The sequence below is a fragment of the Caloenas nicobarica genome, chromosome 10 (assembly GCF_036013445.1).
Source record: "Caloenas nicobarica isolate bCalNic1 chromosome 10, bCalNic1.hap1, whole genome shotgun sequence".
Classification (NCBI taxonomy): domain Eukaryota; kingdom Metazoa; phylum Chordata; class Aves; order Columbiformes; family Columbidae; genus Caloenas; species Caloenas nicobarica.
Genome location: NC_088254.1, coordinates 12,649,894 through 12,664,219, shown reverse-complemented (window position 1 = coordinate 12,664,219; position 14,326 = coordinate 12,649,894). Strand labels below are relative to the sequence as shown.

The window sequence follows — 14,326 nt, the reverse complement described above, 5'->3', positions numbered from 1 at the left end:
CTTTTGGTATTTTTAAAAGAAAATAGGTATTACTTCATCCTCACCTCACTTATGAAGGACAATATGGAGATTTTAAGTCTAAACATTTGTATGTGTGCTGTTGATTTTTATTTTTATTCCCGTGACACAGTTAAAAGTAAATACTGGAGAGTTTAAAAGCTGACATGTAGCAGTCTTGCTAACTGACTTTTATCTTGCAAGATACCAAACTATTATCAGTCCTGTCTTGTTGATGTTGGTGGGTATTTGGCATTTGTGAGGAATATGCTTGATTGTACTCCAAGTCCCTGCAGAACTGCTCTTTAAATCCTGAAGTCCCACCACATAGTAGGCAAATGCCTTCCATGTCCTAAGATTTTGGGATCAGCAGATCTATTTAAAATATAGAGCTGCAGTGTTAAGCACAGCAGCTTTTTTTCCTTTAGCAGCTTGTTTGGAGCGGACAGAAAAATTCTCTTGCAGGTCTCAAAAATGTAGAAGAAATTTTGTAGGGTCACTTCTTCCGTAACTGCAAGTACTCCATTTGAAACCTGAGGGTTGTAATGGTGCACAAAGCCGTGCCACACACAGGCATTGTTATAGTAGAAGGAAAAATATGTATGTAGAGCAATTAACACCACTCCAAAAACAATGAAAAAGCCTAATAAATGACACACGTCCATCACATATGTGCAAGGCAGCGTGGTAAACTCAATGTTATAGGACAGGATTTAAATTGGTAACATTGTATAATTAAATAGGATAAAATTAACTTTCATCTGAAGGATAGTTACGTCCCTTAGAAAATTATTTTGCTCTACAGTTGTCGAAGCAAGTGATTTTTTTTTTTTCCTAGTGTCTACGCAGTAAAACTTGATGTGTTGCGTGAGTAGCATGCTGCTGTATGTTGGGTGAGCATTCTTCCTTCAGTGATACATTTTTTTTACCAATAGGTGTGTCTAACTTATCCACTTAATAGTAAAATATGAATATAAACTGGACGTAGTTTTTAAGCAAAGTTTTTTCCTTCATAAAATCAGTAGATAACACTCACTAAAGCACATTGTTCATATTTTGTTTCCAGACAGCGCTGTGATGCATAACATTGTTTTTACTTTGAAAACTCCACTAGGATCTGATGATGTGAAATTGCACTTAATAATACTACACACTAATTGGGACCATTATCTACAGATCCAAAGACTTTACTTTGGATAGCAAATTGTGCAAGGTTCCTCTTCCCATGGGGACAGGGGACTGTGACAACTATTTCAAGGTTCTCCTTCCCATATGCACAGGGGACAGTGGCAGCTATTTCAGCATGTTTCCTTTCGCTGCCATTTCCCGCCACCCTTGCTGTGAGAAGGAACAACTACTGTCTTGTAGAGGAAGGAAAAAAAAGAACCGTGCGTAAACTTAGTGTCGCTTTAAAAAAAAAAAAAAAAAACCAAAAACCAAAGGTCTTGACTTTGTTGGTTGTAACTGATCCTTCCCATCCCAACTATGTTTGCTGGGAGGTAAGTTTGGATTTATCAAAAAGGAAATGGGAATGCTGTAGTAAATCTTGTCCTATCCAGCTAGTACCCTTGTTTTATTTTTTTGTTGTGGAGGATTAATTGTAGTAGGCCTAGCACAACTAGAGAAGCGCTATTAGTTTGAATAGTGAGGGCTAGCAATGTGGTTTTAGATGAAAAAAGTGCCAGTCTACCTCTAATAAATTGTTGTGTGTTTTGGCATACTTCAGTTCTTGTCAGTCTACCTCTAATAAATTGTTGTGTGTTTTGGCATACTTTAGTTGTTACTCATGCATACAGTGCCTTAGCATCTGTGCTCTAGGCACATAATGAAGATTTATTTAATCCCTAAGGGATTTCTACCCCTTTTTCTGAGTTCTTGTAATTCTTAGCCTGGAAGATGATAATTGTCTGCTGGGAATTAGAGAGGAGCTGTGTTGTCACACAACTGCAGCAGAACTTGCTAATACTTGCTATAGCCCGCTTATTCCCTGGTAGATGTGGCTCTGGGGTCATTTCTGCCCCTTCAGGAAAAGTGAACAAGCAGTTGAAGGAAGAGGGCGAATGTGAATTTTTTTCAAAGAATACTATTGCACTGCAGGTTGTTCAAGAAGTGCAAAGCAGTCTCACTGCATTCTCCAGTGTCGGTTCCAATCATTAAATTTCTGCAATTGTCATTAATTGTCAAGCCATGCTTTTCACAACTTGTTGGATGTTTCTATAAACCTTTCGTTGCTGCTGGTAGAAGAGAACTGGCACCTTAGCTAGTACAAATAACACTGTTTGCAAAAGAACATTTTAACAGCTATTGTAATCTCATGTAAGATGGCAATAATAATTAAGCTGTGTATATATAAACCCCTCTTTTAAGTTTCTGGTAGCTTATTCATTAAAACTGAACGTCATGCAAATGAAATCTGGGAGGATGTGGGTGCTATGTCTGCGTGCATTTTAGATTTTTTTATTATTATTTATCAAACCTACTTTGGAGGAATGCATTCTTTTCTCATATCAAAGCCCTTCTCTAATGGATTGGATCTGAAACCATGATGTAGTGAGGATTTCATTTTCATTTCATTTTCATTTCATTTTCATTTCATTTTCATTTCATTTTCATTTTCAGTATGCTTAGAAATATTGAACAACAAAGAAGACAAAAGGGCAAGGCAGCTGAAATGCACCTGGCAGAATAATATAATGAAGGTATTTGAATTGTAGTCTGTTAATAAACACTGTGACTTTTGTAATTATGCAGAAGTTGTCAGCTGTAAAACATGTCTTTATTTGAAGACTGTATTCTCACGTTTACTTTTTTTTTGAGGAGTGGTGAATTAATTTACTTGAGCAGGAACTGTATGTGTATGGATTAAGAGTAAAATGACATCACTCAGGACAGTACCCCTAGGTTTCTCGAAAATACAGCAGTTATTTGAACTAAATTTCTCTATATAGATGTTAATACAGACTTTAAAAATCAAAGTTTAGGTATCACTTTATTATTTTCAAAGTGCTAAAAATATGTTTTAGAACCGGATTAGAGAACTAGATAAAATACTATATTACAGCTAGTCATAGTTGAGTGTCAATTAAGATACTGACAGAAAATATTATCTCTGCCTTAAATGCTTTTAAATCTGTGGAAAGGTAGAATGTAAACTGCATCTGCGTTATAATAATTGCATATTTAGCACTAGATTTTAGATGTAATAACTGTAAGCATTACAGCAAGAGTAAAGGCTAATCCCTTCCTGGCCATTTTACACAGAGTTGCAAGGCAGGACCTGTCCCGGTTGGCTTTCGGGGTGCTTTGCAGCTGCTCTCTGTGGGAGTGCTAGGCTCGCTCTGGCTGCTGTCAGGTAGCAATTGCATGTTGCTCTCAGAATTGTGATTCTCAGCTTTGCGGGCTAGTTCCCAGCTCGCCTTCCCACTCTGGTTGCACTAAGTTTCCTGTTGCGTCTGCCCTTAGCTGTCTGTGCAGGACGCCACATGTCTTATCTCCCCACACGAGATGCAAATGTTTATTTGCCAAGAAATACTTTGCTTTTTGTACTTGTATTTTTCAATAGTTATGCTGAGGATTTTAGCCCCAGTCCAGTAAAGCTGTCATCTGGGAGTCAGCTGCATACCTGCTGCCGCTGCCTCTTGCTCACTGCAGCAGCCTCCAAATGAGTTAGTGCTGCTGTGGTCCAGGTTCAGGTGGTGCTGCCATGGGGCTCGGTCTCAGCCTGCTCAGACCTCGCGGGTGCAGGGGGGTGTTACTGAGCAACCCATATTTCACACTTCCATGCCCGTGCGATTAAGCTTATATGCAAATTCAGCTTGCAGTATAAGAACCTGCCTTGATTTCAATGAGACGTGCGTAATCACATCCTTCCGTGTTTTGTAGGACTTTTTACCCACTAGATGTAAATAGAGCCTATGTAAATAGAGAGCATGAGTAGCCACACATATGCTGTTAGATTTGCTTGTAATCTTGTGATTTTAATTCTGAATAGTCATTACCAAGTGCCTTTCTGTACTGCTGAGATATTTTGGTTTAGACTCCAGTTTTTATTTTTGGGTTGACCTAGATTTTCTTCTTCATTTGGTCGGTGTCCTCCATTGTCTTCAGGAAGGATATCTCCACTATCCAGCAGATGTAGCAATAAACCAAACAACTTACTAGCAAAATTGCAGTCAGCACCCGCTAGGTTCAAGCATCATTTTTGCTTCTCAACTATTCGCTCATTTACTCCATGTTACAATAAAAAAGTAGCAATAATTGTTTACTAACTGCCAGGTTTGAGAACTGGACCCTTCGGACTGAATATTCAAAACCAGCTACTGCAATTACCAGTGTGTTTAAATTGAACGGGGTTTTTTTTGTTGTTTTTTTTAATGGCTTCCGTAAGGACTGTAACACTGAGTTCTCTTACACAACACTTGATGACGATGATGTAACCAGATCCCCTGGCATAGTTGTGATAGCTGTGGATAGGCGATCTAATATAACTGGTTCTGAGTGCTTTGGTATGTTTTCCTTTTTGGTGGTAATACAGAGTTAAATTTTATGGGAGACTTGCGTTCTTTTCTCTCAAATGGCCACTCAGGTCATCTAGCATGACTTTCTGTATATGTATATTGTATAGATTTATGTAGATCTGATGTCTATTTAATCACTGCCCAATTTAGATCCTAGAACTTCTTATTGTTGTTTAAGTATGCATAACAGCCCTTTCAAATTGACCTTTGTGTTGGTATGTATCTTGGGAACAAAAGAAGGATTTCATAATGAACAGCCTTGCCATAATGACTCATTATTTCTTAAAAATACAGCAACTATCTTAAGCAAATGTCATAATATATATTCTGTGGTCAGCAATAATTTGGACAAATTAAGCTGCATTCCACACTAAAATGCTGGTGTGCTAATACAAGAAGACAATTGTTCTATAGCTGTTTCAGTGGGATTTTTTTCACTGTTTTCTGCCCAGTCAGGCAAGTTCTCCCACATTACTTGGGAGATGCAGTGACTAGGTTTTGCACAAATAAGCATAACACATTCAACTATCGGGAATAAAATACATTTCACTCAGTAGGGATTTGCCGTTTCATTTACAGCAATTAAGTTTAGGTGTCTTATTTTATGTTTCATAACCATTTATCTGTAGATTTACATCTCATATTTAAGTTCATCAATGATGAAATACTGTTCCATTGCAGCAGCTGAAAGCTCTTGATATAACGAGCTTAATCCCCAGTTTTACTTTCATGGCTTATTGTGTTGAAATAACCAATGTCATTGTGTAAAAGCCCCTGGGAACGTATCATCATACCCTGAAATTAATCTGTTACTACCTTGAAATGGCTTCCTAGGGTTATGAACACTTGGGTTAGTTCTGACGACCATTAATCTCATCAAGAAAAGTGCTAAGATACAGAAGTACATATAAAGTGTACAACTGCTGTAGCTTCTCCAGTTAAGATGAGGTTCTGTATCAATTAGGGTGCTGCAGCAGCCCTCCTGTTCTCCTTATTTGCAGTAAAACACTCCTCACTCAAGTTACCAGAAGTCCTGTAGTTAAATTTAATTTGGATTACAACTTCACCTTCTCCCTTTCCCATATGATCCGTGGGACCTATAACTTTGTTGGCTACAACCCCATTAAAATGTTAAGTCACAGAACTTAAGTAATGTTGCAGACATCTAGGCAAAAGTTACACTGATGTGAATGGAATAGCACAGAAGGCAGTGATATGATTTCTGTTTGTGTCATCTCTTTGCAAGATGAGATCTTACTGTGCAATGTAATAGCCATCTTCATAATACCATGTGTTAAGTATGAAGTTTTAATGGTGAAGAACAACTTAAGAAAATACAAAGGGATTACGTCGATTAATCCAAGAAATAGATTTTTTTTTTAATAAAGTAGAACAAATATGTAGCATAATGAACCTGCAAAGATTAAGTAATTACAAAAGAAAGGTTAAATATAGGAATTTCTGGCAATATAGCTCTGTAGAGACATTTTTGGTAGTTTTAGCTCTGGCAAATTCAGATATAGGCTCACTTTTTCCTTTACCTCAGCTATTTATTTCTCACAAGAACCTCTATCAAGCAGAAACCTGCTTTTGTATTAATACACTTTATAAATATATTTCACCTGGAAGTTCTCAAGATTCTGCTCCAGAATATCCTTCGCCTTTTTTTTTTTTTTTTTTTACAAAAGTACTTAGCCTAGTTGTTCTTTTTTTTTTTTTTTTTAAGGAATGTTGATAAAACATTATCAACCACGCATAGATAAATCATGCTCGATTTCCATTAAACCCAAGGCAATAGACATATTAGCTTAATGAAATGTAGAACATCACATATTGAACAGGCATCTAGGAGCTCATGTTGTTACACGGCATTGGCTCATGCACTGATTTCCCATCCTCCACAGATGAACAGTCTGAGGAGTGAACAACAGCCTCATGGACTTTGCTGGCATTACTCACTATAATTAAACATGAGTTAAAACCAGGGCAGGAAAATAAATAAAATAAACACCACACAGGCTGTGCTAAAGCCCACGTCTCGAAATGTCCCGCCTGCAACGGCAGGGACCTGGTCACCACACAGGCCCACGGGTTTCAGCCGCTTCACAGCCCGGCCTGTGCTCAAGTTGCTTGTGTGACATTATTAGATTTCTGCCTCTAGATAAATCACATCCTTTTTTTTTTTTTTTTAACCTTCTACGTTCCAGATAATTTCAAGGACGCCGTCAGCCCGAGCCGCCCCCGCCAGCGCCTCTGAGGAGCCGGGCCCCGCATGCACCTGCCCCCCTCACGCGACGCCCTCGGGCAGAGGGAGTACGGTGGCGCCGCTCCCCGTTTATTTGGGACGATTTCTTTAATGTTAAACTCACAGCCTCGCTTGTTTACGGGTGGCCGGAACACGGCCCAGCGAGCCACCGGGCAGGGGACACCCGCGACAACCGCCACCGGCGGGAGGGCGGACTGAGGGCCCCCGCCGCCGCTCCGGCGAAGGCGTTCCGCGCGGCTTGGGCCCGCTCAGCTTCCGTCCCAGATGATCTCTCCCCGCCGCCCTCCCCCCGCCGCCGTCCCCGCCTCCCCTCCCCGCCCCCGGCCGTGGCGTAGCGGGGCTCGGTTTCCGTGAGAGCTGCGAGCGGGGCCAGCGCCGCTCTGGGTGTGTGCGGGAGCCCAGCGGGGGCAGCCAGCGCCATGGAGGAAGCGGGGGCTCGCTCTCTCCGCCGTCCTTATTAGCGCCGCCGCCCAGCCCAGCTGGAGCCATGGACAAAGCCGACAAGGTGCGAGGGGCGGGCTCGGTGCTGAGGAGACCGTAAACAGCTGTGGCGGGAGGGAGCAGCGACGCCTCGGCGCCGCGGTGAGGGAGGGGGACGAGCGGCCGGGCGGGGAGAGAAGGGGGGCGGTGAGGGGGTGGCCCAGCCCGGTTAGACCCGCGTCGGTCAGGCCCGTCCTGTCAGGCAGCGGCCGAGCAGAGGGGCAGGGCGCGGCCCGCGGCCTGCCGGGGCCGGCGGGGGCGGGGAGCCGTGCTGGAGGGGGCTGCCGTACCGCCCCACCGGAGAACGGCCCCCGGGAGGCTTCAAATGGTGCGGTTTCAAGGCTGGCAGCGGGAGCTTGGGGCACATTTGCGGGTTGGTAACGCGGCCGTCGTCTCCTCTCCCCGCGCCGGCCTGCGAGAGGCGGCGGGCCGGGCCCGTCCCCAGCCCAGCAGCGCCCGGGCTCGGTCTGCCGGGCCGGGCTGGGAAGCCCTGAGCATCTCCCTTGGTATTCGCGAAGGGATGTAAAGCTCCGGTTTGACCGCCTCCCTCCTGTTCCTTCAGGCTTTGTTTCAAGCTTAGAAAATAACTGCAGTTAGTGGCACTTGATTTAAACCTGCCTGGTCCCAAGAAGAACCTTTTACAGGCTTCTTGAGAACTTTACAACGTGAGAGACCTGTCACTCTTGTTGAAATGCTGTAAATATCAGGCTCAGGTTGAAGTTTTCAGCGTTAGGACACAGCTGATGGCCTCAGCTGGTTAGCTGGGTTGGCAAGAGTTTGGTATAGCTCGCTAATTTTTTTTCTTCAATCTTTAACTTGGCTTTGTTAAGGTAATCAGTTTGTGTTATGCTTAAGACCCTGCAGACTGTAGGTCTGAAGAAGCTTAAGCTGGAGGTTAAGAGTTCTTATGTTTGGTTTCATATAAGCAATAAAATGTTTCATTATCAAGAGGTAGTTCTAAAAGAAGATTTATCTAAAATGAATGTTACCATCCACAGCAACCTGATCTTACTTTTAAGCTTCTATTTCAGCAGAATGTGTTGAAAATTCACGAATTACTGCCGTTTTGTTTTGTTCTCAGCTTTGGCATCTCCAGGGCTTCTAATACTAGGTCTAATCAATAAAATAACACAAGCTGCTGTAGCAAAGTAGATACTGAGTAACAATGCACTCTGTAAGATATATTGCTTTTTCATTTTGTCTGTATGTCCAAGGAAGTTAGTGAACAGTGTATCTTATTACAGTATGGCTCCCACTCTCTTTCTCATTAGTCTTTCTGGTGTGGTAATAATTTCAAATTCCCTTTTTTTTGTGCTTTCTTGTTTGCCTTCATGTAGAAAAACTTATTCTGTAAAATTTACATTAGTCTAATCTGTTGTACTTCTTACTTTAAAATCTCGAGTTTTGGTGTGTTGGTTCCCCTTCCCTTCTGTTTGGTTCATGTGTAATTAGTACTGCAGTTCACTTGTGAAATATTTATTCTGAGTTGCTTGGGCTCTTCATTACCAGAGGTTCACACACATGCACCTATCAAACCATTCTCGTATTATTTATTGGAAATAGTTCATGAAAACTGAGAATCATTGTGTAATTTACAGTATAAAGTGTTGACTCCATGTCATTATCTTAACTAAGTGCAATATTTTAACTTGAAGGTGCAGTTAAGCTCTTTGAAGAAGGAACCATCTTCTTATTTAGTCTGTTTGCAGTACATCTAGTTCTGTTGGTTCCTTATCCACTAGTAAGGCTTCTGGGCCAACAAATAATTAATACCTGATGAGTTTCTAAAATGATTCAACTATCTAGTTGCTTTTGTCTTCCAGTTATACAGTAGCATCTTGATTAGGAGATCTCTAAATGCTTTGGGTTTGAACCTTTTGTACTCATTAGAATTAAATGTAATCTGCTTTACTAGTGTAAGTGTTTGGCGAGGTTGCATCAGTTTTGGGTGCTGTTCCATCTTTTCTTTGATTCGGGCTCTTTTCTGCATCTGTATTGCGTGGCATCTGATAAATGACTATTAAAGCGTGCAGATGTGTGTTAACAGTACTTATGCTCTTCTTTCCCCCAGAACACTCTCAGCCACAATATGGTAACTGTACATGCAGACAGGATTAACTACTGTGGAATTAGAGTATGAGGGAGTAGGACTATTGTACTATATTATAGTATTTCAAGAGTAAAGGAGGATCACAAATGCTTTTGATGGGGAATGTATTTGAAAAGAATTTTGTGATATTGGCTCAGTAAATCAGTATGAGGTGTCAGGCACCAAGAATGTTTAGACACCTAAATAACAAAAGGTGTTACTTACGGATTGTTCTTCGGGTTTCTGTTACCTATATTCTGGTATGACTTTGCTTGTTATGATATGCTCAGTGATATTTTGGCAGCTGACATAGCAGAAAACATAATAAAGTTGTTTAAAAACAATTATTTTATGATAGGATGTGTTGTGATTTTTGTAGTAGGTGTGGAAGTTTACTTCTGGCTATACCGGAACCGAAACTGTTCCCATCACAAAGTGTTTGGGTTTCAGCAGTTATGTGTAGATTATTTTCCTACAAGAGATAAAACTCAGCATGTGACCTCTGATACTCTTTCTGTTGAAGCTGATTGCAGTAGAAAATTAGAGAAACAGCTTCCCCTCTCAAAGGTACTGCTGTGCTTTGATTTTTCTCACTGTTATGCATTTGTCTTGCCCTGTGATTCAGACATTTGGTTCCATTAGTGCAGATATGAAATCAGGTGGAGTTGCAAAATCAGTGACCTGTGTTTTGTATTAGTATTGCTTAAAGACAGCCTGTTGTGCTTGCCTCTGCTGTTCCTGACTGTTCAACAGTTGCCTTGATACCGTGCTTGCCATAGAAGTAGGTCTGGAGCAATGGTTTGTGCAGTTTATCCAAGTCACTTCAGTGTTTCTTACCCATGGCAGGATTTTTGACTGAAGTAAACTGGAAAAGGTTAGTTTTCTTGTGCTATCTGTTTTGCACGTTGCTTTCTCTTGAACCTTGAAAGAAGAAAATGAGTTTAGTGTTATCTTGTAATAGAAGGTGTTCTTCAGTGAATTTAAATGTTATTTTTTTAATATATATATATATGAACATTGTAACATTGAGATCACAAATTTATTTATCATTGACTAGTTTGTGGAGATGAGGAAGCTGATTTACGTGAATGGTTTGCATTAATACTTTTAGTATATAAGCTACAAGGCATTCAAATATTGCCACTTCACGTTGCTAGTGTTAGTTTAGAAGTTTTTATGTGCTGTTCAGTGCTGTAAACTAGGTAAGTGAAGAGGATCCTGTTGGAAGCTTATTTTATCATCTTTGGACAAGCATTGTAACCGTAAATATTAAATTTGATTTTTCCCCTTTTTTCTAGAATATTCTGGTTTTGAGTTTAAACATGCCAACTTGTCACGTTGTGCCACTTGCTAATTTTCTACATATACAAAGAATTTTTAATACTTTGCTGTATTCTGAGCTTGGTACTTCTGTGAAAGGGAAGAGGATTATGCATGGTTCCCTTATTATAAGCTGAGGGAAAAAAAAAAAAGGCTAACTTCATAGTGTATTTGCTTTAAGTGTTGCATTGAAATGAATATGTTTAATCTAAATACTGAAGATTAAATTTTGTGCTTTGTTAAATGCCTGCTGCTGTGTTTCCAGTTGGACCGCATATTTGCCATTCCTGAAGTATCTGCCACTTAGAAGCAACTAATTATAGAAATGACTTCCATAATTGTAAAGTTTCTCTTAAAATAGGTGAAATGTGACCTGTCTTACTACTAAAATTACTTTTAAATTATGAAATCCAAAATTCAGAAACAGGATTGTTTTTTCTTAAAAAAATAAAGTTTTGAGCTATGTTTTTATCTTACATTTGTGATGAGAGTTCTTGTTTCCAGACTCTGAGACAGTAAACCATTTGATTTTATTATAGCCCTCTGAAATGTGGCATCTGTGTCTATTTTCTTACCCTGTAAATGGTAAGATTGATATCCAAGTGTTCTCTTCTCAGAGAGCAGGCTGACAGAGATCCTATTTAATGGAAAATGCTGAATGACGTGAAGCTACAATGAACAAAAACTTTTCTAAGATTAAACATAGTGTTATAACTATAGGACAAGTTTACCAGTCTGTTCCTGCTTGTGTCATCTTCTGTCTTTGCAGCTGCTGCTGACTACAGTAGCTTTTATATAGGAAACAAAGGATCGCTTCAGTATATATGCTGCCTTGAAAGACTTGTAATTGTTGAACTGAAATATGTAATGAGCTACTACAAAACATTTTGTAAATTGAAACTAGGGATATCTATAAAAGAGACTTCTGTATAAATCTTGGTTTCTTCTGACACGGTGTGCTTCCGTTAATAGGCAACTGATTGAAAATCTGATGTTTCCATGTGACTTAACCAAACTCAATTCTAAATATAAATTTATCAAAGGTCAATTTCAATAAAGCTTTGTTTGGCTTTGTGATGTGGAAGGTTGAATAAACATGAGAAAGTTGCACTCCAAAATAAAATTAAGTTTGGTCTTGCAATATTTGTCTTTAGATTGCCTGATCAAAAACATATATTACTTTATATTAACTGTTTAGAGTCTGACCTTGTACCGACTGATGTCAGTGGCAAAGTGCTACTTTTTTGGTGGATGCAGGCTAGAATAAATCTCAATGCTGTGAGAGTAATTAGAGGATAAGTTAATATCGCAAGTGCTCTGTTGTAAGGATTAGGAAAAGTGTAGGAACCTTTGCCTAATCTTTTAGCGTTTGGCAAATCTTTCTTGTCTAATTCTTTTTGCTGGCTTGTGGTTACAAACCAGTGGCACGATCAGTTCTGTTAGTTCTGTTCGTTTGCATTTGTCACTCCATTTGTACTGTGCGGATGAAATCTTGGAGGAATTGTGTTAATACATATTTGCATGCACTTTGTTTTATGCTCTTGAATTTTGTTTCAGAAGCAAATACTTTTTTTAAAAGAAGGATCTCATCTCTTATTCTGGAGTTCACTTCAGTTGTCATGGGTTGTATTTTCCACTGAGTGTTAAGCATGTCAATGTGGTATTTAAAACAACACCAACAAACTTATATGTGGTATTATTATTTCTGTGTCTGGCCAAAGAAGCACAGAGACAGCCTGTTAAAGGAAAAATGAAGTCTCAGTTGGAGATATTTTTTTGCTTGTCCAGTGCAATGAGAAATTAGGAGCCCCTTTGCTTCCTACTGAATTGGTTATTATTTTCTTTTGCTTTTTGTTTCACTTTCTCTTCTTACACTATTAAGGGAATATTATTTCTGTTGTTCAGACAGGAGCCAGGATACCTAAAATGCCATTTATTAAAAAGAGGAGTTACTTGGCTGTCTGTCTTCACCAGCCCTTCCTCCTAGCTGTGCAAACCATAGTCCTAAAAAATCTGCTTAGATAACTTTGAGCAAATTACTTAGGCTTGCTATTTTGTTTCTGTCACGTGTCAAATGAAACCCCTAGCCATCTGTGAAATGTACTGAAATGTCAGGATAATAACACTGGAGAGTTAATTCTGTTTATATTTTGGTTTGGTTAGCAGTCTGACCCGACTTGGTACATTTGTTTCCCTTTTAGCTTTAACTTTAATAACGTTTACTGTCCTCATCTGACGATGCATCCTATGTAAAAAGGAACTTCAAAGTATTTTAGAGGGACTGGTAAATACTGTTAGGAAGCAATATGTTGAAGTTAATTTTGTTTAGTTAGCAACACACTTGAGTTGTCCTTCTGTTTTCTATCCTGAGGTGGAAATGGGGACTTGGTGTCTAATGAAATGTATCTGGTGTGCTGAGGATTCCTTGTATTATGCTTGCAGAAAAATTTCGAAACACCTGTATTAATGTTTTTAAGTTTTCAGTTGCTGTTCTGGTGAGTTGGTGCATATATATATATATATATATATATATATATATATATATATATATATGTACAGAGAGAGATGTAGTGCCTACAGAACAAAATGCAAAATTGAAAACCAGAGCTTTACCCTAAGTTCTTCTTTTTGCTGAAACAAGCTTCTTGGAAGCATTAAAAAACAAAAACAAAACAAACAGCACAAAAAACCAAACCACAACAACAAAAATCAACAAACAAACAAAACAAAACCCAAACCAAACAAAAAAACCCCTCCATGAACCAGCCCAACCTGTAAGTACAGATTAAATTGCAAAAGAAAACAGCGTTTAAGGTATAATGCGTGTAAAAGATTTCTGAAATACAGTTTTGATTCCTTTAAATAACAGACACTATTGAAGTTCTATATGTAGAAGAAGAAATTAACTTTCAAATACACCCATATGTGTTTATGATTACAGGATATATTGCACCTTTATTTTGCCACTATAGATAAGCTAAATATGTTATGAGCTGTACAGAAAACATAATTAAATATATCAGCAAATTGCTCTGTCATAGCAGCAGTTAATCATTACCTGTATAAGAGACTGGGCAACAGGAAAGAAAGCATTAAAGTTGTCCTTCTAGTTTGGGCATCTCTGTGTTGTTTGAACCTGGCACAATCAAGCAGAATAACTCAAGTGAAATTTTCCTAAACTTATCAAATTACATCATTACAGTGTCTTATAATGTAAACCTGAAATATCTACAATCCTATTTTTACTGGAAAGATTTAAGTAAATGATTTTATTTCCAAAATACTTGGATGGAGCGGTAAGGTAGGGATTATCTTTGCAAATTGACAAGAAGTACTTTCTATGGCAGCCCTGCTGATGGGAGTCATTCAGCTCCTGATTTGATCAGTTTTATCTTCATTTTTTTAACACTTGATGTGAAAGACTGTTCTCTCATAATACTAGTAATGAATGATGATACAATACAATATCACAAAAATAATTGTAATGAGACCATTCTGCAAGTGAATCTTCTCCCAACCCGAATCACAAATAAAATGTTTTGACTATTTTCTGAGCCAGTACTAGAGTGGTTTATAATTAGTATCTTGTCTAAAGTTCACTTGACAGTTTGCTGGGAGATAATGACCAGCAGATTAGGAGGAATAGTTGTTGGAAAG

At 39.2% G+C, this 14,326-nt stretch overlaps 1 protein-coding gene across 2 annotated transcripts in view; it reads left to right on the top strand.

Moving 5' to 3' along the window:
* The first annotated feature begins 7,094 nt into the window (after positions 1-7,094).
* The window catches only part of SECISBP2L (SECIS binding protein 2 like), a 31,357-nt gene continuing 24,125 nt past the window's right edge, over positions 7,095-14,326 (top strand). For both annotated transcript variants that reach the window (XM_065641622.1, XM_065641620.1), the window contains exon 1: positions 7,095-7,285. In XM_065641622.1, the coding sequence (XP_065497694.1) occupies positions 7,268-7,285 (18 nt within the window). In that variant the 5' untranslated portion in view covers positions 7,095-7,267. The remainder of the gene's footprint in view (positions 7,286-14,326) is intronic.